General features: G+C 36.5%; 2 protein-coding genes across 2 annotated transcripts in view; one reads left to right on the plus strand and one right to left on the minus strand.

Annotated features, from left to right (window-relative positions):
- LOC110453900 (mucin-5AC-like) overlaps positions 1-6384 on the minus strand; it is a 13612-nt gene extending 7228 nt beyond the window's left edge. Inside the window, exons 1-2 of the mRNA XM_021503112.1 lie at positions 6109-6384; positions 213-1215 (exon numbers count right to left, since the gene is read on the minus strand). Of these exons, the coding sequence (XP_021358787.1) occupies positions 213-1215; positions 6109-6181 (1076 nt within the window). The 5' untranslated portion in view covers positions 6182-6384. The remainder of the gene's footprint in view (positions 1-212; positions 1216-6108) is intronic.
- Positions 6385-11204: 4820 nt separating this feature from the next.
- Positions 11205-27645, plus strand: LOC110453912 (galactokinase-like). Its single transcript, XM_021503140.1, has 7 exons — positions 11205-11503; positions 16116-16302; positions 16658-16916; positions 17227-17408; positions 17681-17831; positions 23491-23653; positions 24012-27645. Exons 1-7 carry the CDS (start codon positions 11342-11344, stop codon positions 24081-24083), a joined length of 1176 nt encoding a protein of 391 aa, XP_021358815.1. The 5' UTR covers positions 11205-11341; the 3' UTR covers positions 24084-27645.
- Positions 27646-27911: the final 266 nt, after the last annotated feature.

Raw genomic sequence — 27911 nt, forward strand, 5'->3', positions numbered from 1 at the left:
GGGGGGGGGGCACAAAAACTTACTGTCTGTTATACATGACTGGGAGTTGAAAACATTGTCTAATACAGGATTGGAGGGTTTGGGGTCAAAAACAGTCACTCTCTGTAATACAGGACTGAGGGGTCAAAACACTGTCTGTAAAACAGGACAGGGGTTGGGGGTCACAAACACTTATTGTCTTTTACACAGGACGGGGGTTCACAAACACTTACCGTCGGTACCACAGGACTCCTATGATGATGGCAATTGTGAGGACTACTGCGATGACTACCCCAACAGCTATCTTTCCTGCATTGTTACCTCCAGCAGGTTTGTTTTTAACCTTCTCAGTAGTCGCATGTACTCTATCTGGTGTTGTAATGGAGCTTGTCGCTGGTTTTGCAGTAATAGGAGCTGGTGTTGTACTGGTTTTTGGTGTTGAAGGTTTTGCAGTAGTAGGAACTGGTGTTATATTAGAGCTTGTCATTGAAGGTTTTGCAGTAGTAGAAAGTGGTGTTGTACTGGAGTTTGTCGTTGAAGGCTTTGCAGTAGTAGAAGTTGGTGTTTTACTGGGGTTTGTTGTTGAAGGATTTACAGTAATAGGAGCTAGTGTTGTATTAGAGCCTGTCATTGAAGAGTTTGCAGTAGTAGGAGCTGGTGCTATACTGGAGCTTGTCGTTGAAGGATTTGCAGTAGTAGGAACTGGTGTTTTACTGGGGTTTGTTGTTGAAGGATTTACAGTAATAGGAGCTAGTGTTGTATTAGAGCCTGTCATTGAAGAGTTTGCAGTAGTAGGAGCTGGTGCTATACTGGAGCTTGTCGTTGAAGGATTTGCAGCAGTAGGAGCTAGTGTTTTACTGGAGTTTGTTGCTGAAGGATTTACAGTAGAAGGAGTTGGTGTTGTACTGGAGCTTGTCGTTGAAGGACTTGAAGTAGTAGGAGCTGGTGTAATATTAGAGGTTACAGGTTTTGTTGTAGAAATGTCTGTTTTATTAGTGGTAGAGTTGTTGTTTCCATCTGCTACAGAAGTATCACCAGATTTAGATGTTTCTCCTGTTCCTGATGCTGTAGAAGGCACAGGTGATTGTCCCTGTGGGGAAGAGGGAGCAGCTTGCGTTTGAAAGGCTGAACCATTCCCAGTCTGTGGCGATGTAGTTGTCAACACTGTACTTCCAGTTGAGGATTTGTTGATTGATGTAGGGACTGATGCTTGTGTAGCAGATTCAGTTGGAGCAACTACAACAGATTAAAAAACATTTATCTGATAAGAAGAAAAATATCTTTACACACAAACCTGGTTCAACCATCCTTTCCACATCTAAATTTTCATTCATATACACTCACCTACCATCCAATGTCAAACAATCACAAACCATCCTCTACACATCTCAATTGACACTCACTTACCATTCCATACCTAACAACCACCGATCATCCTCTCCACATCAGAAAAAAATCATCTATCTGATTAGAAGATAAATATCTCTACACACAAACCAGGTTCAAACATCCTCTAGATGTCCACGTGCACATGTCCCCCAAAAAAAATCCCAAATCCAACCTCCACTCACCAACATCCAGTAGCTTAACCTCCACTCTCCAAATTCCCCACATTGCAACCTCCGCTCATCAACCTCCCAACATCTTAACCTCCACTCACAAACATCCCCACATCTTAACTTCCCCTCACCAATGACCCCACATATTAAACTCCACTCACAAACCTTCCCACATCTTAACCCCCACTCAAAAACATCCCAACATCTTAACCTCCACTCACAAACCTCCCCACATCTAAACTCCGACTCACCAACCTCCCCACATAAAAACTCCCACTCATAAACCTCCCCTCATCAATCACCCAAAAAATTAACCTTCACTCACAAACCTCCCCACATCTTAACCCCCACTCAAAAACCTCCCAACATCTTAACCTTCACTCACCAACCTCCCCACATCTTGATATCCCCTCTCAAACATCCTCTAGATATCCACATCTCCCCAAAACATATTCCCACATCTAACCCCACTCACCAACATCCCAATAGCTTCATCTCCACCCGCCAACTTCCTCACATTGTAACCTCCACTCAAAACTCACCCCACATCTAAACTCCCACTCACCAACCTCCCCACATCCAACCTCTACTCACCAACATCCAAACATCTTAACCTCCACTCACAAACATCCCCACATCTTAACTTCCCCTCACCAATGACCCCACATATTAAACTCCACTCACAAGCCTTCCCACATCTTAACCCCCACTCAAAAACATCCCAACATCTTAACTGCCACTCACCAACCTCCCCACATCTTAACCTTCACTCACCAACCTCCCCACATCTTGATATCCCCTCTCAAACATCCTCTAGATATCCACATCTCCCCAACAAAACTTCCCACATCCAACCCCACCCACCAACATCCCAATAGCTTAACATCCACTCTTCAAATTCCACACATTGTAACCCCCGCTCACCAACCTCCCAACATCTTAACCTCCACTCACAAACATCCCCACATCTTAACTTCCCCTCACCAATGACCCCACATATTAAACTCCACTCACAAACCTTCCCACATCGTAACCCCCACTCAAAAACATCCCAACATCTTAACCTCAACTCACCAACCTCCCCACATCTTAACCTCCACTCACCAACCTCCCCACATAAAAACTCCCACTCATAAACCCCCCCTCAACAATCACCCAAAAAATTAACCTTCACTCACAAACCTCCCCACATCTTAACCCTCACTCAAAAACCTCCCAACATCTTAACCTTCACTCACCAACCTCCCAACATCTTAATCTCCCCTCTCAAACATCCTCTAGATATCCACATCTCCCCAACAAAACTTCCCACATCCAACCCCACTCACCAACATCCCAATAGCTTAACATCCACTCTTCAAATTCCCCACATTGTAACCTCCGCTCACCAACCTCCCCACATCTTAACCTCCACTCACAAACCTTCCCACATCTTAACCCCCCCTCAAAAACATCCCAACATCTTAACCTCCACTCACCAACCTCCCCACATCTTAACCTCCACTCACCAACCTCCCCACATAAAAACTCCCACTCATAAACCCCCCCTCAACAATCACCCAAAAAATTAACCTTCACTCACAAACCTCCCCACATCTTAACCCCCACTCAAAAACCTCCCAACATCTTAACCTTCACTCACCAACCTCCCCACATCTTAATATCCCCTCTCAAACATCCTCTAGATATCCACATCTCCCCAACAAAACTTCCCACATCCAACCCCACTCACCAACATCCCAATAGCTTAACCTCTCACAAACCTTCCCACATCTTAACCCCCACTCAAAAACACCCCAACATCTTAACTGCCACTCACCAACCTCCCCACATCTTAACCTCCACTCACAAACCTCCCCACATCTTAACCCCCACTCAAAAACATCCCAACATCTTAACTGCCACTCACCAACCTCCCCACATCTTAACCTCCACTCACCAACCTCCCCACATAAAAACTCCGACTCATAAACCTCCCCCACATCTTAACCTCCCCTCATCAATCACCCAAAAAATTAACCTCCACTCACAAACTCCCCACATCTGAACTCCCACTCACAAACCTCCCCACATCTAAACCTTCACTCACCAACCTCCCCACAACCTAACCTCCCCTCTCAAACATCCTCTAGATATCCACATCTCCCCAACAAAACTTCCCAAATCCAACCCCACTTACCAACATCCCAATAGCTTAACATCCACTCTTCAAATTCCCCACATTGTAACCTCCGCTCACCAACCTCCCCACATCTTAACCTCCACTCACAAACCTTCTCACATCTTAACCTCGCCTCATCTTATCTCCCACTCACCAACCTCGACACATATTAACCTCCACTCACAAACCTCCCCACATCTTAACCTCCATTCACAAACCTCACCACATCTTAACCACCCCTCACCAATCACCCCACATAATAAACTCCACTCACAAACCTTCCCACAACTTAACCCCCACTCAAAAACATCCCAACATCTTAACCTCCACTCACCAACCTCCCCACATCTTAACCTCCACTCACAAACCTCCCTACATCTTAACCTCTCCTCACAAACCTCCCCAAATCTAAACTCCCACTCACAAACCTCCCCACAATACATCTAAACCTCCACTCACCAACCTACCCACATCTTAACCTCCCCTCTCAAACATCCTCCAGATATCCACATCTCCCCAAAAAACTTCCCACATCGAACCCCACTCACCAACATCCCAATAGCTTCATCTCAACCCTCCGACCTCCTCACATTGTAACCTCCACTCAAAAAATCTCCCAACATATTAAACTCAACTCACAAACCTTCCCACATCTTAACGGCGACTCAAAAACATCCCAACATCTTAACCTCCACTCACCAACCTCCCTACATCTTAAACTCCACTCAAAAACCTTCCCACATCTTAACCTCCCCTCACAAACCTCCCCATGTCTAAACTCCCACTCACCAACCTCCCCACATATAAACCTCCACTCATAAACCTCCCCACATCTTAACCTCCCCTCACCAATCACCCCTAATATTAATCTCCACTCACAAACCTCCCCACATCTGAACTCCCACTCACAAACCTCCCCACATCTAAACCTCTACTCACCAACCTCCCCACAACCTAACCTCCCCTCTCAAACATCCTCTAGATATCCACATCTCCCCAAAAAATATTCCCACATCCAACCCCACTCACCAACATCCCAATAGCTTAACCTCCACTTTCCAAATTCCCCACATTGTTACCTCCCCTCACCAACCTCCCAACATCTTAACATCCACTCACAAACCTCACCACATCTTAACCTCCCCTCACCAATCACCCCACATAATAAACTCCACTCACAAACTTTCCCACAACTTAACCCCGACTCAAAAACATCCCAACATCTTAACCTCCACTCACCAACCTCCCAACATCTTAACCTCCACTCACAAACCTTCCCACATCTTAACCTCCCCACATCTTATCTCCCACTCACAAACCTCCCCACATATTAACCTCCACTCACAAACCTCCCCACATCTTAACCCCTACTCAAAATCATCCCCATATTGTAACCTCTGCTCACCAACCTCCCCACATCTAAACCTCCCCTCTCCAACTTCCCCACATCTTAAACTCCGCTCACCAACCTCCCCATAGCTTAACCTCCACTCAGGAACCTCACAACATCTTAACCTAGACTCACAAACCTCCCAACATTATAACCTCCACCCATCAAATTCCCCACATCTTAACCTCCACTCAATAAACTCCCCACATATTAACCTCTACTCATCAACCTCCCCACATCTTAACCTCCACTCACAAACCTCCCCACATCTTAACCTCCACTCAAATTTGGTGGTTTCATTTTACCATTGGGGATGGAATATTCACCAACTTGAGTATCAACCTTAACCCTTAAAACATCTAATACTCCCTACCGTCAAGAGAGATCAAAACATTATGTAGAGTTATCGATTCTCAGACCCCAAGATCCAATCACAGGTATTTTACGTGTTTAAAATATACATATTTATATTATATGTATGTATCGGTATATACAGAATATAGGTGTTTTTTATAAACAATGAGTGAAGTACCTTTGATACAAGTGACAATTATCCCAGGTATAAAAGGTGAAGTGCATTGATAATATTTTTTCCCATATAGCGGATTTTGTGTTCCAAGCGAGGCAACTCTTTGTAAAACGGCAGCCATTTTCCGCGAACACTTTTGGCAGGTGCGGTATCGTTCCTGTTTTTACCGCATAGTGCCCTATTACATATAGTCATAAATCGTCCAATACTTAAACATCGGCAACCCCCACAGAAATGGAATTAACACACACATATTTGATCATGAATTACAACCGAGGAGATCGCGATGTCATGACCACGTGAATGGTTTATAACCAGATCTCTATTACCTGAACACACCTGACCCATCCCTAACACTGCGTACGTCATTTATACATACATACTTTCTTGCAATATAACCTACAAATCGACAGTGGTGTGAATTAGAAATTATAGAAAATACCAAAAGAGCTTTATAAAGCAGCACCGTGATCGTTATCGTTATAATTACCTGGTGTGGGATCTCCATAAATTCTCGGAACAAGAAACAAGATCAAAATGAAAGCATGAAACACCGTTGACATTGTCGGAAGTCAAGCTCGTTGCGTGAAATAGCTTCTCTCTTATTTGAATTTATATACAGCTTGTATATCGACGACTTGGTTGAGAAATGTTGACGTGTTCCAAATTATCCGGTTATAGTCGAAGAGCCAAGACGGTCGAATAACTTGCTATAGGCCTACATATATGTGCAATCACCTGGTTATCCCACCATTATAACGCTACGACCAATCAGCAATCAGCATGGGGGTCAACTCTGACCTTTGGCCCATGATCGAATAATTTCTCTGTCATCACGAAAGATCATGTTTACCTTTCATTATAAACGTGATTCGAGTTTTTGGTATAAGTTTACCAGTGTTTACCTGACGCATTTCAATAGTTTGACATATCATATAATACATGTACGGCAATGAATGATTGCATAGGGCTCTGTCGTAATCTTACAGTAAATTGTATCTTAGCTCAAATGTCCCTAAGGGTCCTATTTATTTTAAAATCATATTCCTCCTGAAATGCTGATTGGATTTCAGCCGAATTTCGTGTGGAGTAGTGAACTAATTGGCGTAGCATGCACAAGTATTAATGAAGGGTATGGCAATAATCTGTGACAATACACCAGAGGAGGTATGCAGATTATTGGAGGAGGAAGAAGAAGACCTGTAGCATCGGGAGTTGAAAGGGCGCGGACAAATAGGGGACATAAATTCTAGCTTGTTTTCCAATCCCTGTGCAATTATATGTATGTAATTAATATGTTTTAATATTGAATAAATACTGTTTAAACTAAATAGGGGTCATTATACGGTAAATCTTACCAAAAAAAAAACCCAAAAAAACCCTACTCATTCGGTACAGGAGAAAGGATTTTAACTAAATTTGGTCAGGACCATTTCTGGACGGGGGAGTGGAGTGTCTACAAATGGTGAATTATCCCCTGTTGGTAGAGCCAGGCGTGGGCTCAATAGGAAAAATAGTCATATAATTAACACTTTCAATAAAGATTTCTCTTTCAGTGAAGATGAAGGGTTTCAAGTTAAAGTCTCTCACATCGTATGGGTAATTGATATCTTGTTAAGTAAACTTTCTATGTATACCAAAACATCAGTGCTTGGTTCTATACATGGTTATGGTTAGACTTATTTACGGACGCACAGATGTTGTGGAGGTTATAATTAATGGTTGTATCACTAATCATCTACCCTATGTATATATATGGAGAAGGGAACTTGCTCATGATCACGCATACGTTTGTATGGCATGTACATATGAATGTAATTGCATGATGGCATCACGTTTGTTTTCGTTCAATATATAAGTGTATGCATTGAATTGATAAAAAAATGGCGGAAAAAATGCTATGTCGGCTTTTAAAATGAACATCTGACAGGTTTAAATTATTATACCTATATGGACATGTCAGTTTTTGTGGTTTGTCCATTTGAACACTACAATAATACAAAATTACAAGTTGTCTTTGTCTATGTATCGATATTATTATCTTTAAGTAATCGTATCATAAATTAAACGAGTTATTATTCGTGAGTTATGACTTCATACCCCAACTGGTTTTTGTTCACGAATTGTTAACCAGGCGCGTAGCTGGTCTGTTTTGGATGTGCATGCACCGAAGGTGCGAATGCGAGCGGCGCGAAGCCATTCTAGGGGGTACGGGGGCATGATTTTTTTAGATCTAGAAGCTCTGTCGTACCATCTGGTGGCTTTTTAGATACATATTTGAGTGTTTTAATTTATGCATTTTTTGGTTGATTCATTCACTTTATTATTGGAAAGCATCGCAAAAATTAAAATGTATTTCAAATGCGAAAGACAGCTCTCCTTTTTTTCTCCGACAAAAATGTGTCGATTGTTGGAATTACCCGAAAATATCTCTTTCCTGATGAATTTAAATTAACTAGATATTTAAAATGTCGGAGCCAATATGAACAGATTAATTTCAGATTGTTTGCTGCTGTGTTCCCCAAACCCTTTGTATTCCATCAACATTTCTCAGAACATAAGATGACGGTAGCACCTATATCGATGTTGAGATATATGTATACACATATATCCAGTAGCCCTACTGAAGATAGGTCTAGGACTACTCTTAAAAACATACTTTATCAGTTCATGACAGGGACAAATGAAGGCCTATATAATGTCACAGATTAGCAAAAGCTAACTACATGTACGTGGCTTTTTTCTAAATTTCGAGGCTTTGCCTTTTTCATATAACATTTGCAGGCGAAGTGAATGTAAAACTCAGATGGTTCTTATACGCGCATATACCCGCCCTAAAACCTGTTACAATAATGCTAGTAACAAATCAATCTATTTGTTATTCGGAAGACCTTTAATTGGTTAAAAAAAATACACAAAAATACATCCATTCCGGAAAAACAACCCGCCTCCGTTGACTTAGTTGTATTTCATTACAATCGCTTGTTAAAATGCTGCTGTGTATGGAATTTGAACTCGTCAGTTTTTTTCATCTTTTTGACAGGATATCGATATCCACCTTCACTTTACACAATAGTAAGACGAATATCAGGGGTAACAACAGTCAGACTGATCAGAACTAAGCGTGTTCGGTCGGTCCGGTATTTCTAGGCCCTAATACTAATAGCCGTTTTAGACTCGTCAATGCCTAAGTTAATGTCGCAAGAGGATATTGTTTTATGTGAACCTACAGCTGCTTGGAAGATACATGTATCAACTTGTTCTTCGAAGATGATGCGGTTTTCGATGTTGACAACTTTAAAAATACTAATAATAAAATCGGCACCAGGTACCCTAGGCTGGAACTTCCGGATACGTACTGATTGTCGGCTGTCGGTTATACAGTTAAATTTAATATATTTTTCAATTGAACCACACATCATTTAATCACTTTTCCGAACTACAAAATAAATAAATAAATAAATAAAATATAATAGCACGGAATTAGATTAGATGTTATCTAAGTCCGTGATAATAGATTATATATATATAGTATGTTTAAATTTTTGATGTGCAAGCAACTGCTTATTTGCTTACGTGGCAGCTACGCGTGTTCCTTGGGATTCCCTATGACTTGCTTTATGATATAAGAATCACGTGTTTATAATGTCAGACATATCAGTAAGCAATGGAAATAAAGTCATGTGATCGTACGTACACTTTAATAGTTCCTCGTGTCATTGATTTCGGAGCCCTTAATGCGTAACCGCGACTGCATACTCACATCGGTTAAATGCATTATGTCCCCGAGGACTGTTATTAAGATGTGTACAACCTACTGATTGAAACGAAAAGTTAACAACCGAAAATGTGTTTATATATTATAATATGAACCAACATTTGTCAACAGAAATAGTCTGACCTGTAGGAAATTATAGATTTCGGAGCAGCGTCTGTGATCCACTGCTCAAAGAAAGATAACTCTAGTACACTTAAATTCCTTTTGAATCTGTTGATCTTTTATCAAATATTTTAATCTAATTAATTAATTAATTTGATTGAAATTCTTTATTTATATTACAGTATTTTTGTGTTTGTGTGTGTAGTCCAATATAAGTTTTTGTTGAATGGTAAAAACATTTTCTGTTTTTTGTTATTTTTTCAATTAAGTTAATTAAAAGATGATGTTTAAGAAAATACAAGATCATGATTTTTTTTTCGAAAAAAGTCACTGATTTAAGAATCTGTTTCCATCGGACTTCGACAGTGGAAAAACTGACGAATATGTGTGGCCTCATTTACATAATGTTCTCTCGTGCGTTTGACAGGTTTGGTTATTAGTTTATGTCTATTTTTTTCAGGGATGGATTCATATCATCCTCGAAATTCCAGGAGTGTCTCGATCTTATGTAACCCATGGAATTCGAGGATGGGCTTATATTTATCAGAATTAAAATGTATTAGGCAGCACTGAAAACATTATGCTTGGTTTTTATATTAATTAGTCATATATTCTGTAAGAAGAACGTCCGGTTACGTTGACGATGTGTAAATGTCTAAATCATATCCTCGTGTATAATAACCAGGTGACGTAGCCACGTGATACAGATTTAAAATGGGCTGCGCGAAATCTATACCATGCGCCAAAACCGTTAAATATTCAATGCATAAAATACCTTGAAAATAATTGCAAATGGACTATTTGCCATTTTGGCAAAGTGACCCTCCTGTTAAGCAAATACCTACTCACACACTGACGCTTTTAGGCCATGAAGACTCATTGTTGTAAGAAAACAGGGGCGAACGCTCAACTAAAGACCAAAAGTGATGCATTGTCAAGGGAGACATTAAGAAGAAGAAAGTTGTTTAGAAAGAAGAGAAAAGATAAGATTCCAAATTTAGTCGCCTCTTGCACGATCTACGCCCTACCTGCAGGGACTGTCTGGTACATGTATCACTCTCACTACGTACTGTGACGTGTCTTTTTGTCTGAGTCTGATGTGACGAGATATTTAATACTATTGATCCCGCGATAATATAAGGGTGGAGCTCTATATACCTGAGCAAAGTCAGCTATTTAAGGAAAATTTCTTCAACCAGAGATTTCCCCTCAACTCCAACGGGAAAACATAGGAATTCCATGAAGTTAAGGAAATGTTAGCCTAGTTACATCACGGCTTAGATAATCTAATTCCGTGGTAACATGTTGTTTTCACCTGAAAAGCGTGCATGGTTATTTAAAAAAAAATAAATTAATTCATGCATACATTTTTCCGTTTATTGCCAAAATTTTCAAACTCCTAAAGTAATTTTCTTGAATATTCCTTTTTACTTTCATATTTTTTTCCGTTATTTTAATTTATCAACATATAGTACTTTATTGATCTCTTCGGCCTGTGCAAAGACGTACATTGTCTCTGAATCGCAATATCATGGCCATTATTATGTAATCATCCTTACCGGTTCGTGATAATTCAATCGGCCTAATCAAATCCCATCGACCGTGATAAAATCGCGGCAAATTGACAAACATTTTGTAATATTCGCATATCTCAACAGGCCGTGTAACGCGACATGAATAACTCGATGCCCCGCCATAACAGCGGAATCATTTTAACACGGTCAAAATTTCCCGTGACACCGGGAACCACGTAATTGTTAACGTTAACAGATCTAGAGTCACGTCATTGGAAAAGAAACAACACACGTTTGACCCTCAAGTAAACATCACAAAACCTACAAGCATGGCCACGGATATTCCTAAGGTTGACGACTTGCTGAAAACAGCATGTGCCGCTTTCGAGAAACGGTTTGGTTGTAAACCAGAGGTGGCAGGGTGCGCGCCGGGGAGGGTGAACTTGATTGGGGAGCACACGGACTACAACGAAGGGTTCGTGTTCCCCATGGTAAGTTGGAACTTGGAATTATAAGTATAAGTAAGGCACACATGGACCTGATAATTTAGTACAGTTATATTTGGACATAAACTAAGGTTTTCAGCGTAATTTTACACGTTTTAGAGGTTTAGATAAAATTTCGGTAAAAACCCAAATAATGATAATGTAGCGGAACTGGACTGGGTCGAGCGTTTGGTTTAATTTTGTTTAACGTCCTATTAACGTTAACAGCTACGTTAAGGTCATTTAGGACGTGCCTCCATGTGTGTAGTGTATGCGTGCTTGCGTGTGTGTATGCAGGAGACGGGGTATGTTGGTGTTCTTGCCTCCTTGTGATAGTACGGATCTGATGCCGACTTCATAGTTCTAACTCACTGAAATGCCATGCCGAAGTCACCAAGCACTGAGCACGCTGCCTATTGAGCTATAAAGACATTTAAAGACTTATAAAGCTATATTCACCTAAATTATAGCTGTATTGAGCTTTGTTTTCTCAGATTTTAGTTTTCATTAAATTAAAGCAAAGTCGCATTAAACAATAAGGTTTATGGTCATGTTGACTATAAAAAACATACAGTTAGATGTTTATTTTGATTTTTATACGCCCTTCAAATTTGACGGAAGTATTATTGTATGGGTCTGTCCGTCCGTCCAGCACAAACTTTTGTTTGTCCGGCAATCTCCTCCTACTTTTTTCAACGGATCTCTTTGAAACTTGATATACATTATAATCATGATATGAAGTGTGTCTCCCTTAAAAGAATTTTGATTGAACGATTTTTGCAAAAGTTATTGCCCTTTATGTTTATTTCAGCATTTTATTTTTTTCTGGCAATCACCTCCTACATGTTTCAACGGATCTCTTTGACACTTGGTATACATTATAATCATGATATGAAGTTGTGTCTCCCTTAAAAGAATTTCGATTGAACGATTTTTGCAAAATTTATTGCCCTTTGTTCATTTCAGTATTTGATTTTTTGTCCGGACATTTTCTTCTACACTTTTTATAGCATGTCAGCTAACCACTCTTAGAATGATGCAGATCTTATTTCAATGTAAGAAAGTATATAACACTACATGGCATTCAACTGGCGTATATTGCTCCGCCCCGCGTTACTCTTGTTCATAAATGTGAAATTTCCGATTTTTTTACATCATTATTTTTCAAAAAGAATATTTAAATTTTATGTCTTTTGTTATCAACCTAATGATAAAATCGTCTCTTAACAGCGACTTGGTTTCGTTTTCCTAAAAAAAGAAAATCACATGAAAATAGCTCAAAAGACCTATTTCGGATAGGTCAATACAGCTATATAGCTTAATCGGCAGAGTGTACTGGACCTGCAGCATTCTGCCTGGTCACATTATAATGACAACGGGTGAACCAGTTGTTGCCATTCCCCTACATGCTGATCGTCGAACCTTAAGCAGGGAATAACAACTACCATTTAAAGGACTTTGGTATGTCCAGCCTGCTCAATTGGTTATCAGAGACTATATGAGTTCGGACAGTCGCAAGTTCTATTCCTGCACTAATCTCAATCTTATTTGCCAGTAGATTACTGATATGAAGTGCTGTGAACTTAGGTGAAAATGAAGTCCACAAAAATCAAGGGAGCATCTTAAGGCCTTTTGGCCACTAGTTATGAAAATACAAAGTTCAGATTTCTATCTGACCGTAGGGTGACGCCAAGTGTCCGGGATAATGCAGATTTCTGAATACTGTGTAACATGAACTGATATGTTTTCTTACCTGCCAAGTTCTCAACAATGAAATGAGGGTTATAGAGAATCAAGCAGGTAGATCACTTCAGTATGTGAACTGTTAAACTTTACTGTAGTGCTATATATAGCAGTAGCATATATATAAACTGCTTAGATTCATCCGTAACACCCACTCCCCTTCTGAAGAAAATATTTGAAAATGGCAAATCCCTCAACTTAATAAGATGCCACCAATTGCCCTACACATAGAAAGATAACGTACCAAAATAAGTACATCTGTACATATACACTGTCCATATCATTATTGCACATGTTATACGTGTACACATACCGTTAGACATGTTAGCTAGTAAACTGCTGGTAAAAATCACAAAAACAGAAAATATCTCTCATAGATAAGGATCTATACAAGGTGTTTGTTGTTTTTATTGTGTTATCCATTTCTTACTACTAATGTCATGGCTATATAATTAGATACACAGTTAATTATATAATGATGGTACTGATGTATACATCACCTTTAACTTTCTCTACATGTAAACCATGGTACCCTCTATACACAAATTGTCACGATTATTGTATGGTTTATACAGACAGTGTAGGGGGGAAAAAATCTTAATTACTGTACTAATGTAGTTACAATGTCATAATTACTGTATCTATGTAGTTACAATATCATAATTACAGTATCTATGTAGTTACAATAACATAATTACTGATTCTATGTAGTTACAATATCATAATTACTGTATCTATGTAGTTACAATAACATAATTACTGATTCTATGTAGTTACAATATCATAATTACTGTATCAATGTAGTTACAATATCATAATTACTGTATCTATGTAGTTACAATATCATAATTCCTATATCTATGAAGTTACAATATCATAATTACTGTATCTATGTAGTTACAATATCATAATTACTGCATCAATGTAGTTACAATGTCATAATTACTGCATCAATGTAGTTATAATGTCATAACTACTGTGTCAATGTAGTTAAATATAATTACTGTACCAACATAATTACAATATCATAATTACTGTACCCATGTAGATACATTTCCATATTTACTGTACTAATTGTAGTTGAATTTCCATAATTACTGTACTAATTGTAGTTACATTTCCATAATTAACTGTACTATGTAGTTACATTTCCATAATTACTGTACATTTGTAGTTTAAGTTACAATATCATAATTACATATCCATGTAGTTATAATATCATATATACAGTACCCACATAACAACAATATCATAATTACATTGTATTTAATGTACTGAAATATTAATAAAATCTTGTCTTGTACGTGATTTCTATGATCCAAAACTTCAGGAAAATTAGAGAGTATATATACTTGTTCACAATATTGTGTTATTTTTTATTGAAGATTATTTTTTGTTGTAATAGGGAAAAAATGTCAAAATTCTTTTGGGAATGAAACAAATATAACTTGTGCAAGTCTAGTTTTGCCTCTGCATGACATGTACCAGGGTAGGTCAAGGTCAAGAATTGCTGATCTCTGATTGGTTGATCATTCTCACGCCCATGTTTACCAAGCCGGCAGATGTAGCTTTGTGACACTAGAAAATTAAACCCACAAAAATTAGTTCTGGCAAAGTTTTTCAATAAACCTACTGGTATTTAAAAGAACTGTCAGGTTATGATATTTTCAAATGGATAGGTTCAACAAAAAAGGTGTTATCTCAAATAAGGATGTCATTTAAAGGTCAAACGACCAGGAAAATATGTGAAGTTGTGTGGAAAAATATACAATGTTTCACAATTAGAACATGTGCATTTACTGGAGATCTACCATTTTTAGCTAACCTGGCCTGAGGGAGATCAACTTTGTAGTATCAGATGATGTGAAGAGGGAAGAGGTTAAGGCATAATAGGGGAAATTGAGGTTAATATTTAAAATCCTTCTCCTTCCATATGGTGGAAAAAAACAAATATGATCTAGAGCTTTCTTTTGCCAAGTGGAGGCAACAGTTTTACAAATGAAGGATAGGGCCCCTGTTGGGGACAGAGGGGCAGTCAGAGCCAAATTGGTGAAATTATATTATAACATTGGATTATAACATGGAAACACTCCAAATACTTTCCTTATATCCATATACTCTTACTCAACATTTTTGGACAAATAACTTTATGTTATCGAGAATTTAGAGTGAACAGGGAAATTATAACTTAGAAACGGTGGAGATCCCTTACCCAATAACCATATATACAATTGTTTGGCATGAACAGATTAGTTACACATTTACCATCAGAATCTTGGGTTCCCTTCCCACTCCTTGATTGATGTCATGCCATGGGACAAATATATTCATGCTCGATGTACCACATTTTGCATTGGGATCTATCCTCCTCCCAGGACGAGGTTCATTCTAGGGAAATCGGGTCATTTCTTGAAAACACTTGAGATCCCCCCCATAACCATATATATTTTATATACATATTGGACATTGTGAGATAAACATTCAGGATTCCCTACCTATAAGTTATAACCGTGGGTATATATTTTTAAATGCATCCCTTGTCATGAAGAGATGAATGCACATATATGCCCCGAGGATTGGCCCTGGGGGTCAGCCCTCCTGCCCCAGGAAACTTTGTTCTTGAGTGATAACATAGAAATAGCTGAGATTCCTAACATCTAACCATATGCTCATATGATATACAGTGTATTAGTGTTGCTGGACATAAAGAGAAGAACATAAGAAGAACATATATCACATCTATCAGAATTGGCCCTGGAGTCCAGCTCTGCCTCTCTCCCCGGGACATATCAATAAACAGGAGTGATGCTCTAATTTTAATTAGATCGTGTCTTCTCTATCCAAAGATTATTCACACTACTTCATTAACTTGCAGGCTCTGCCACAAGTCACCCTAGTTGTCGGTCGGAAAGTGGATGGTGGATTGTGTCGAGTCGTGACCTTAGCTGATATCAAGGAAAACAAGGAGGTGGAGTTCAATGTTCCTACAGCAGCTGCCCCTTTACAACCAGGCTCTCCAAAATGGGCCAACTATGTTAAGGGGGTCGTGGCAAACTTCAAAGGTAGTGACAGGTTTTACACCTTGTTTAGAAAAACAAATGCAAAAAATATTCCATCCTGACATGAATCGTAAATAAATTCTAAAGCAGAACTATAATATTCTAGTTATTTATGATATCAGAAAAGATAATTTTTCAAGGATAATTAACGTATGTAACAGCCTTTCTAGTATATAAAAAAATATTGATCACATGACGGGGAAATTGAATACCCCTCATTGAACTCAAATAATACAAATATTTAAGTATCACAGGATCCTTATAACCTACTTTAAAGAACATGCCTGCCATGTAGTAAAGTCTGTTTTAGCACCTATCTTGTGGATGCTGCTTTTATACAAGGTTGTTTCTATGACAGGAGACAAGGTTGGATTCGATGCTGTGATCATCACCTCGGTGCCCATCGGGGGTGGGGTTTCAAGCTCTGCCTCTATTGAAGTCGCCACCTACACATTCCTGGAAGGTGTGACGGGGACTTTTGGGCAGGTTGACAAGAAGGAGAAAGCACTTGCATGTCAGAAGGCGGAACACGAGTTCCCGGGCATGCCTTGTGGTATCATGGACCAGTTTATCTCTGTAATGGGAGAGAAGGATAACGCCCTCCTCATTGACTGCAGGTGAGATTAAGCGACTAGTTTTGATGTTACAAGTACTACAGCTGTCTGGCTTCTGTGACAACTGGTTAAGGGATATTGTTGCCAGACTAGAAAGAGAAATACCTGTAACAACAGGCAGTAAATTAAATACCACTGTTATTTTATACATACAGTTTTGCAAACATGATCAATGGTCAAGTAAAACAATATATTGTGGCTAATTAACCTGTTAATAAAACAAAGATTTAACAAAATTAAGTATTCATTGTGTAAAAAAATACCTTTTGTAAAAATGTTTTGGAACATAATATACCTGTCTGTTTTTATTTAGATCGGTAGAAAGTCGCCTTGTACCCATGAAGGACCCTAGCGTGGCCATCCTGGTGACCAATTCCAATGTGAAACACGAGTTGACAGGAACAGAGTACCCTACCAGGCGGCGCCAGTGTGAACTGACTGCTAAACTCCTCAACAAGAAAAGCCTGCGCGAGGCTACTGAGGAAGATCTCAAGGGTAGGTCACAACAAGGGTCATATCATAAAGGTCAGGGTGACATCAGGAGTACAGGTTTTCCTGGCAACACATTTGTGATTCTGATAGTGTGTGAACTGATGTTAAGGTCATACTACTGTAAACTGCTGCATCAGGGAAAGTCCTATCCATATGTATGTTTGTTGACTTTAACCAAAGTTAAAACTCTGCATAGTTTCTACATCCATTAACTTGCTGTTCACATACAACATGTGAATTTTTCGGTTTCCACAAGTTATTATTGACTTTTACAGAGCTCAAAGTTAAGGTTGACGATGAACATTTCCGAAGAGCGCGACATGTTATTGGGGAAATCAAACGCACAGAAGAGGCTGCAACAGCTCTTGAGAGCGGAGATTATGACAAATTTGGGAAACTCATGGTAGAAAGTCACAATGCTCTCCGGTAAGTTAATTCTGTATTTAAGACAGCTTGGTTTTAACAGATAACAGATATGTCATATAATACAGAACTGTAAAATACCCCTATATTGCGTAGACATGGTTGAAATGACACCTACATTCTGAGAATACAAGTGCTCAATAGTAAGTATTCTGTTTGTGCATTTGTCAATTCATATTTCATTTCTGCATGATAATTCTATAAATGATGTATAAGTCCAGAATTCCAGTTTTGAAAATTATGAATTTCTTTCTCCTTTTTTTTGCCCTCCCATGAAATGGTGTGGGAAGTTTTTGTGATAAAGTCTGTTATGGACTAAATACTGCAGCTAGGGTCACATAACTTCAAATATGCCCTTCTATCATAATGTTGCACAACATTTTTAGCTCACCTGGCCCAAAGGACCTTGAACTTTGACTTTGACATCTGTGCGTGGGAATTGGACATTATTGTCTTATAGACACAATTCTAGTGTCCTCTTTTTAATTATATCTTTGTATTTCAATTCCATTCTGAATCGATAATTCTGCAACATTGCCTGATTGCCATTATCTTCAGTTTATGTCTATTTTTACAGAACACATTTTGCAAACACAGATGTCTCTGCCCAATGTATGTGCTTGTCTTAATGACAGGAATATTTTTGCCTTTTTTTTCCTGGCAAATTTACGTAATGTTTATTTTTGTTGTTGTGACATAACTCGTTATGTGAGTAATAAGGACGAAGGTATACTTATATAACATAAAAGAGTGCGGCGAGAGAAGTGTGATTGACGCAAAATGTACAAATTCGTCATAAATTATATGTTTTATATACAAGAACAAACAAATACACCGTCAACGTGTCGAGTGTTATTGTACATGTGTACTTATGTATTTCATACCACATTAACGTTGTATACAGGAAGTGTAACTTACACGTGATGGTAAATGAATTAAAAACAAGGTTATGCTATTCAAGTAACCCTAATCGACCATGGTACATTATATACTTATTAGTAAAACGTAGTATATCTGAGATTACTCTTAAAATATCCAAATATCAATGGAAGATATGTAGTTTAATATTACACTTAGTAAATGTATACGAGTGTATATGTGTGAACAGCTTGGACAAGGTTAATCGAATGCACCTTAATCACACCATATGATATATTATATATTAGTTAAATGTATTACTTCTTAGAATATTTCAAAATGTCCAAATGTAAATGGAAGATAGGATATAGTCTAATATTGAATAGTTTAATATTGTACTTAGTTATAAAGACGATGCATTAATTTAAATGTACATGCGAGTGCATGTGTATACAGTTTAGACAAGGTTAATAGAATGCACCTTGCAATCACTGTCACACAGAAGCTTTTGTTAAATATATATATGGCGACGTGAGGTTGTGGTAGAGTGAACGAAACGTATCATAGTAGAAAGGTGGGTGTTAGTTCCATTATCTCTCAAAATTATATTTTCTATATGTGTTTATATGTTTTATGTATGTCCGACCCCATTCCTGGTGTTCTCCCATGTTGCAAACCAACGACTATTGTGGTTTTAAAACAGACATGGCCGGTGTAACAATACTATCTGCCAATTGCCAGGGTCTTGGTGATATAGTGAAACAAAAAGACGTATTTGCATACTTGAGAAATAAAAATTATAATATATTTTGTCTTCAGGATACACATTTTACAGCAGAAAAGGAAAATTTAATACGGGCTAATTGGAGTCTTGATTGCTTTTTTAATTCCTACAATTCAAACTCTAGAGGGGTTGAATTGCCATTCTTTTTAATAATAACTTTGAATATAAGATTTAAAACACTATAAAAGATGACAATGGGAATATTTTAGTTTTAACATCCAAATAAAAGGTGAAAAACTTACACTTATAACTGTATATGGTCCTAACAGTGACAGACCAGATTTTTATGAAACAGTGGAAAATATTTTAACAGAGTTGGGAAATTTTCAGTTTGTTATATGTGGGGATTTTAATTTAGTTATTGATCCGAAATTAGACTGTGATAATTATCGGCAAATAAATAACCCCAAGGCCAGAGATAAAGTTTAGTACTTAAACAAGAATCAGGTATGATAGATACTTTTAGAGAATTAAACCCGGATACAAGAAGATACACTTGGCGTAGAAGAAATCCATGTAAACAGGCAAGATTAGACTTCATTTTTATATCCGATGGACTGCTCCCAAGTTTAACTGCTTCGTCTATTGAGCCAGGATATCGCTCAGACCATTCCATGTCAGTTATAAGTTAAGCTTCACCAAATTTCAAAAGGGAAGGGGGTTATGGAAATTCAATAATTCATTACTTCAAGATTCAGTATATTTAAATGCCATTAGATCTCTAATTGTGAACATTAAAAAACAGTACGCAGCACCAATTTACAATATGGACAATATTGAAAGTGTTTCTTTGGAAGACTTGATGTTTGTAATTAATGATCAACTGTTTTTGGAAACTTTACTGTTAGAAATCAGAAGTAAGACTATTTCATACTCATGCTATAAAAAAAAACCAACAGTAATGATACAGAGAAAAAGTTAATTGAAGATATTCAGGAACTAGAAAGGGGAGCACTATCAAGTAATGTTGAGTTAAATAATATTGACATAAAAAAGAGAGAACTAGAAAAGTTAAGAAAGCATAAATTAATGGGCAATATGATACGTTCCCGAACAAAATGGATAATTGAAGGAGAAAAGCCAACTAGCTACTTTTGTGGACTAGAATCTAGAAACTTCACCAGTAAAATTATTCCAAAGATAGAAAAAGATGATAGTATAGTGATTTTAGAACAGACAGAAATTCTAAATGAAACAACTTTTTTATGAAAATTTGTACAAAAGAAATACTGCTATACAGGATGTAAACTTATAGGACTTGTTTGATCCATATGATATACCTAAATTATCTCCCCTGGAATCAATATCATTAGAAGGACAAATAACTATATCTGAAATGGCAAAAACACTAATGAAAATGAAGGATAATAAAAGTCCTGGTTCCAATGGCTTCATTGTTGAATTTTTTAAAGTATTTTGGAAACAACTTGGGTATTTCATTGTCAGGTCAATTAATTTTGGTTATTCAGTTTCAGAACTGTCAGTTACTCAAAAACAAGGAATTATAACATGCATCCCAAAAGGCGACAAACCCCGTAATAAACTAAAAATTTGGCGTCCCATCACACTTCTCAATACTATTTATAAGATGGCATCCGGCACGATAGCAGAAAGACTCAAAACTGTTATAACTAAATTAATTAGCAACAGTCAAACTGGTTTTATTCCAGGTAGATATATTGGAGAAAATACACGTTTAATTTATGATTTAATGCATTATACTGAAGAAAATGACATACCTGGTCTTCTATTGTTAATTGATTTTGAAAAAGCTTTTGACTCTGTGTCTTGGAATTTTATTACAAAAACTTTAAATTTCTTCAATTTTGGACCATCACTTATTAACTGGATCAACCTTTTTCAAAAAAATATACGCTCTGCAGTTAACATAGGAGGGAACTTATCCAATTTTTTCACTATCGAGCGTGGATGCCGTCAGGGGGACCCTGTTTCTTCATATATTTTTATCTTATGTGCTGAAATTTTATCGATTCTATTAAGAAATAATTCAGATATCAGCGGTATTGTTGTAAATAACAAAGAAATTCTTTTATCTCAGTTTGCTGATGATACGTCTGTTATCCTTGACGGTTCAGAAAAATCTTTAAATGTAACGCTACAACAACTTAACTATTATGCCAGAATTTCAGGTCTTAAAATGAATTTCACCAAGACCCAGGTAATCTGTATAGACAGTGAAAAATATAGTAATAATAAATATACAACAGAACACAATCTTTTGTTTTGGAAGCACACATTTTAATTTGCTAGGCATTGAATATGATGTTGATTTACTTAGAGTAGTTAAATTAAACTTTGATAAGAAACTTGTAAAACTTAAATCTCTCATAAGTTCATGGAATAGAAGAAATCTCACTCCAATAGGTAAGGTAACCATTATTAAAACATTGCTAATTTCACAATTGAATCATCTTTTTATAGCTCTTCCAAACCCACATGACTCTTATATAAAGAAAGTAAATAACATTTTATACAATTTTTTGTGGTGCGGAAAAACTGATAAAGTTAAACGTGATGTAATAATTAAGTCATACGAACATGGTGGTTTGAAAATGATTCATTTAAAGTCTATCATAACAGCACTAAAGGCAATGTGGGTATGGAGGATCTATAAAGAAGATGCTAGTTGGTCTTTCATTACTGAAAACTACATTGATAAGTTCCCTTTAGCTTATTGTGGAATTCATAAATTGAAAATTATATGTGAAGAATGTAGAAATATTTTTTGGAAAAATGTTCTAGAATTAAGCATGTATCAAACAATAGTGTCGTCCAGTATATATAGTGAAAAAAAATGTGAAAATCCTTTGTGGTATAATCACAATATCCAAATAAACAATAAGCCTGTTTTCTGTAAGAGTGGTATAGAAAAGGAGTGCTTTTTATATATGATGTAATTAAAGAAGATGGTTCTTTTTATAATTTTGTAGAATTTCAACATAGATATGATATAAGGTCCAATTTGTTTTAACTTTTCACAGTATAATTAGTGCTATAAAACAGTTTATAAATAGTAAACAAGAAATCTTTGCTTTAGAAAATAGTATTTGTTTACCTAATATACCTTTAAGTCTAAATATTATATTAAGGAAGACTAAAGGGGCACAGGATATTTATGCTGTTTTATGCCAAAATGATACAAAACCCACGTCACAGAGGAAATGGTCTACAGTTTTTAACTTTCAGGACAAATTATGGAAAAAGATTTATGCATGTCCTTTTAAAACTACTGATAGTCCTAAATTAAGATGGCTTCAATACCGAATTAACCATAGAATCTTAACTACAAACACACTCCTACAAAAAATGGGAATAAAACAAAATTCAACTTGTACTTTTTGTAAAAGATTTCCAGAAACAATTGAACATCTATTTTGGGATTGTGGTAAAGTATGTGAAATTTTGAGAGAACTAAAACAATTGCTTGCAACCAGTAATATTGATTTGAATTTTGACAAACAGGAATTTATATTTGGACAATTCAGTTCAAAGGATGCTGATTTGATAGTGGATAATCTTATCCTATTATTGATTAAACAATACATTTTTAAAATGAAATGTCTAGAAATGGAACTTAATATAACGAGTTTAAAGAATCACATACTTTTTGAACTTAAATCTCATAAGATCTTGATAAATAAGCATAAAAACTGCAAAAATAATATAGACTTGCACAATAAAGTGGAAAAATGGCTTCTCTTATAAAATGACGTGAACAATTATCATTATACTATAAAGAAATTGGCGATCCCACCCCCATGTGTATGTGTGTACAGTATATAATTGGTCTCTTGTAAAGAGGTGTCCGTTGTGAAGGGAATTGTAATCAATGTAATGTATGCGTGTTGCTTTGTGTGTAAATGTGTTGTTTATAAAAAAGAAAAATTGATCGAAAAAAAAAAAAAAAAAAAAATCAATTTGATCTGGGATTTTTTTTTTTTATATCTTCAGTGATATTAAATCTGTATATAAACATTGAATACACACGTTTGTTTACAGAGACGACTATGAAGTGTCTTGTCCCGAGCTTGACCAGCTTGTTAAGGCTGCAATGGAGGTAAAAGGAGTGTATGGGTCAAGGATGACCGGTGGAGGATTTGGAGGCTGTACAGTGACCTTGGTCAAGAAGGACGAGGTCGATAAAGTCATGGAACATATACAGGTAGATACAGGCCTGATAGTCTTAAATTACAAAAAGTTACAAGTTCTTCTTCTATGCTATCTACATCAAATGAGACTTTTGGTCTGAGAGGACTAAATTGCTAGTTTTGAAGAGTGTTGAAAGTCACCAAAAATTAGCTTAGAAAAAGGATCTTTCAGAATCGGTGAAATACCAAAATATTTTATCTTCGTGTGTGTTTGTGTGTATTTAATTTTAAGAAACAAAGATATTGTGATTTGACATTGTATTTCTTCAATTTTTGTATATTTTTTTCTGCAATATTTCTGATTTAGGTTGATGGATATAATCTGAATAATCTGAACCTGCTTACATAACATTTATTTTCTGTCCATTACAGGAATGCTACAAGGGGACAGCTACCTTCTACGTGTGTGTCGCTGACAACGGAGCACGACTGATCAATTTATGATTACCATAATGTATTAATTATATGATATAGGCAAATCGCAACATAGTTTTCTACACGGAAATCAATCAGTCAGAAAGAGTGATTTTCTAATTGTTATATCATGTATACTGGGTAATTTTAGGTTTATTATATATATACTTGGTGGATGTGTATAACATGAAGTAAGGGAAATACAAAATGTACCTAAACAATAATAAATTTATCTATAACTAGATTAATGTTCTTTTGTATGCCTTTGATCATTTTGATCATCAGCTAATCAATCAAATGCATAGCATGTCATGACATACAATATACAGTGCAAAGAGAATGCAGTATACAAAGGCACAGAAGCATAATCATTAGACCCTATAGTAATAAAGCCATTGCATATAATTAGTTAAATATGATTTCCTGATCTAATATTGTTTGCTTCAAGAATATACTAACCTAAATTATTCAATTCCTTATTTTCTTGGAATGTATTTTCTTGATTGTAACCACCCTGAGAAAACGACTGCTGCTGCAATTTCATGTTAGGTTGATAACCTGGAGAACTGGCATGGTAGACTTGTTACTCTGTGTGGGTTTCTTCCTCTCGTTGCCACTAGAAGGCGTTTATAACTTGGCATGACATACGACACCACTATCTGCCTGTTCATTTTAACAAGTACGCCCATAATAGGGCCAAAACTGCCAAGTTTTTACCGGAGCTCCCGAGATGTGTCACTCTGCCCGACATGACCACATCATATTTGTGATTGTTTTAAGTATCAGTGAAGTCTAGGTGTGCCTTAAATATAACGCATAATCTTATTAGTATTGATATAATTCCATTGTGGACTGTGGAACCCTGCTATTATGGAGAATTCTCTGTTTACAGTTACTCTAGAATCTCTGAGTGTAACGAATGTTTAGTATTTAAGAGTAGAAGAATCTCGCAAGTATTAATTTGGACATTTTCCACTGCTTTAAGTGTTAACCCTCTAGTCCTGAGATTTTCCTTTATTTACAGTATAACCTCACTAGTCTAGAAATTTCCTCCTGTTTATTCACCTGTTCACACTGGAACCTCTGTAGTCTGAACTTTTTCCTGTGTATATTGGAACCTCTCCACTCTGGACATGCTCCCCTATTTACAGTAGGACCTCCCCACTCTTTACATGCTCCCCTGCTTAAAGTAGAATCTCAATGTTCGTGGGAATAGAAAACATATTTTAATGATAATGAAATAACTATGTTGCAGAACAAGAAATTGAAATGGCAGCTCACTCATTCTGGTGTGGATAGTACTTTTGCCCATTACAGTCCTCAAACATTTGATGTTGGGTCACCCATTCATCACCTAATTGTATTTCCAGTTGTAAAGTGACAATCTTAACATGTTTATATGTGTATGTAACATTTTGGTCTAAGTTGTTAAACATACAAACTTTTTAACAGTTGGACTTATTTTTTATATAATAATTATTTCCTTTAGCATAATGCCCCCTTCAAATTAAATTTGAGTTCATGATATTTTCATGATTTTTCAAACTTAAAACAAAATACAATGTCCTTAAATTTAAATGATCACCCTTAGATATCCTTCACAAAACTACCACTTTCAGATAGTGCTCAGAAAGTTATCACCATTGGATAATAAATACAAAAATACTTGTATTTCTGCATATATTTATAAAAACAAAATTAATTTGAAAATTGACTTAATTTATCTCTAAGTAAATGAATTTTTGTTACAATCAAGGCTAATTTGCTTTATCCAGTTTAACCGTTTCACTGGTTGGAACTGGGGAATAAAAACAATGGGCACAGATCAGGAGTAAGGCTGACCCAGTAGCGGATTTGACACACGTACATCAAGGGGTCCAGTTGTGTCTGGCTAAAACTTTATTTTTGAAGTATGTTTAGGTAAGGTTATACACATACATTTTAATACGAGTTTAGGAGAAAAGCATATAAGATTTCTGGTTTTATTATTATTTATTTGACAGATGCCTATTAGGTTGGCCCAATTCTGCTCCAGGTGTGTTCATTTATCATAGAATATTTGTGTTGTTTATACCTTTTGAGCCGAATACACGACAGTGGCCCTAGTTCAGAACTAATATATTAAATAATTCACAGTCCAAAGTATACATGGTGCAATAATGAACAAAATTCAAAGTAATCTGTACATTTTCTATTTTCTGTGCCATTTTTATATGAAATAGTACCAACCATTGTTATGTTGAATTTGTCTGGATTGGACTTGTTAGATCTAGAGCTGGTTTGGAATTATTAAAGAGATGTTTGCTGTAATGCTAGATTAATGATTTCATTGAATTTGTCTTTATTTAGACAATTAGATATGTAGAGTGTTATGTCTACACTTTCCTGTTAAATTTTGTGATTTCATTGTACCCTGAAGATAACTCTGCCACAGGAATTACTCTGTATCCCGTGTGTAGCTGAGACTTGATTTTAGAAGTTTAGGAACAAAGCCAGACTAAAGGTTTGATGGAGAGATATAACGGGAGGAGGTTAGCTTGTGCTCACAAACAAGTAGGGAAGGCTGTTCATTGTACCAATTACAGTTACAAGGGGCCTGTTCATTATGTGGAACAACCGGGTTTTTTCAGTTTTAATAAGTAACATTTTTGAGTATAAATCCTGGTGGGCCTGCAAATGTTTATGCAGGCCTTGCAAGGCTCATCTGAAAGCAGCATCAGTTTACTAGGTCCGACCTTATTTCATAAACAAACAACTCTGGTCCAACCGGTCGGATCACGATAAACAAGAGCAGCCTAGGAGTAAGCCTTGTTATAGATACATACCAAATGCTTATTTTCCATTTGTTTTAGAAGATTTTTTTATAGATAGATATATTTATTTTCTCTCATTACCATTGGGTTTACTGGTATGTATTACAATACTTGTTAAGAATCTCTGCAATCAGTGTACATAAAATAACAAAAAATATATTTAATATTGTTGTTTATGTGTTTTACACACATACCCTGAACCAAATTTACCTGGTTTATTATGTGATATACTTAAATCAATGCAGGTTGTTCGCCGCTGTTGTATGTTGATTTTAGTACGATTGTAATGAGATTTGTAAGACACTATATCACAGGGGCTTGTCAAATAAAATTCATATCTTCTAAGGGGCTGAAAGTGCATAACAAGCTCCTGTGCATACATGACCTTCTTAGAGATGAAGAACACTTTTGAGGTTTATCTAATGGTGTATATGTAATTTTGTTAAGTCATTGCAGACTGATATATATCAATTCCAGTACAATGGTAACGAGATTTGTAAGGCAACATTACAGGGGCTTGTCAAATAATGTTCATATTTTCAAAGAGACAGGAAGTACATAAGTAGCTTCTGTGCATACATTACCAGTAAGAGAAGATAAATAACATTTTTGATATTACTTGTTTAGAGGAATTGAATAAAAAATTTAACGCTCTTGTGTAATGCAAATGTACATAACTATGTGAACTTATTACCGTAGAAGGTTCTGTTCATGCGTTTTGTTGATAAATTCTTCAGAATCTCACTACAATTGCATGTAATAAAATCCTATTATAGTTACTGACTCGCCATGGTTTTTTTTTATTATATAGTATCACAAAAGAGAACAAGAGGCCCAGAGGGCCTGTATCGTTCACCTTAATATGTTTAAAATAATTGGTATGAAGTAAAGATATAGCAATCCATGGTAGGTGCTGTAAGTGCATATGAAATTTCAGAAAAATCCATCCAGTACTTGAGATATAATAATAATTATAATAATTGGAGGTTTTTATATACCGCTTTATCACAACCTAGTTCGTAGGTCGTCTCAAAGCGGTTCACAA

The sequence above is a fragment of the Mizuhopecten yessoensis genome, unplaced genomic scaffold (assembly GCF_002113885.1).
Source record: "Mizuhopecten yessoensis strain PY_sf001 unplaced genomic scaffold, ASM211388v2 scaffold7547, whole genome shotgun sequence".
NCBI classification, from domain to species: domain Eukaryota; kingdom Metazoa; phylum Mollusca; class Bivalvia; order Pectinida; family Pectinidae; genus Mizuhopecten; species Mizuhopecten yessoensis.

Coding starts and splice junctions, on each gene's coding strand:
- LOC110453912 (XM_021503140.1), top strand. CDS start 11,342: ATGGCCACGGATATTCCTAAGGTTGACGACTTGCTGAAAACAGCATGT. Junction 16,303..16,657: donor GGTCGTGGCAAACTTCAAAG/GTAGTGACAGGT, acceptor TTTCTATGACAG/GAGACAAGGTTGGATTCGAT. Junction 17,832..23,490: donor GAAAGTCACAATGCTCTCCG/GTAAGTTAATTC, acceptor GTTTGTTTACAG/AGACGACTATGAAGTGTCTT.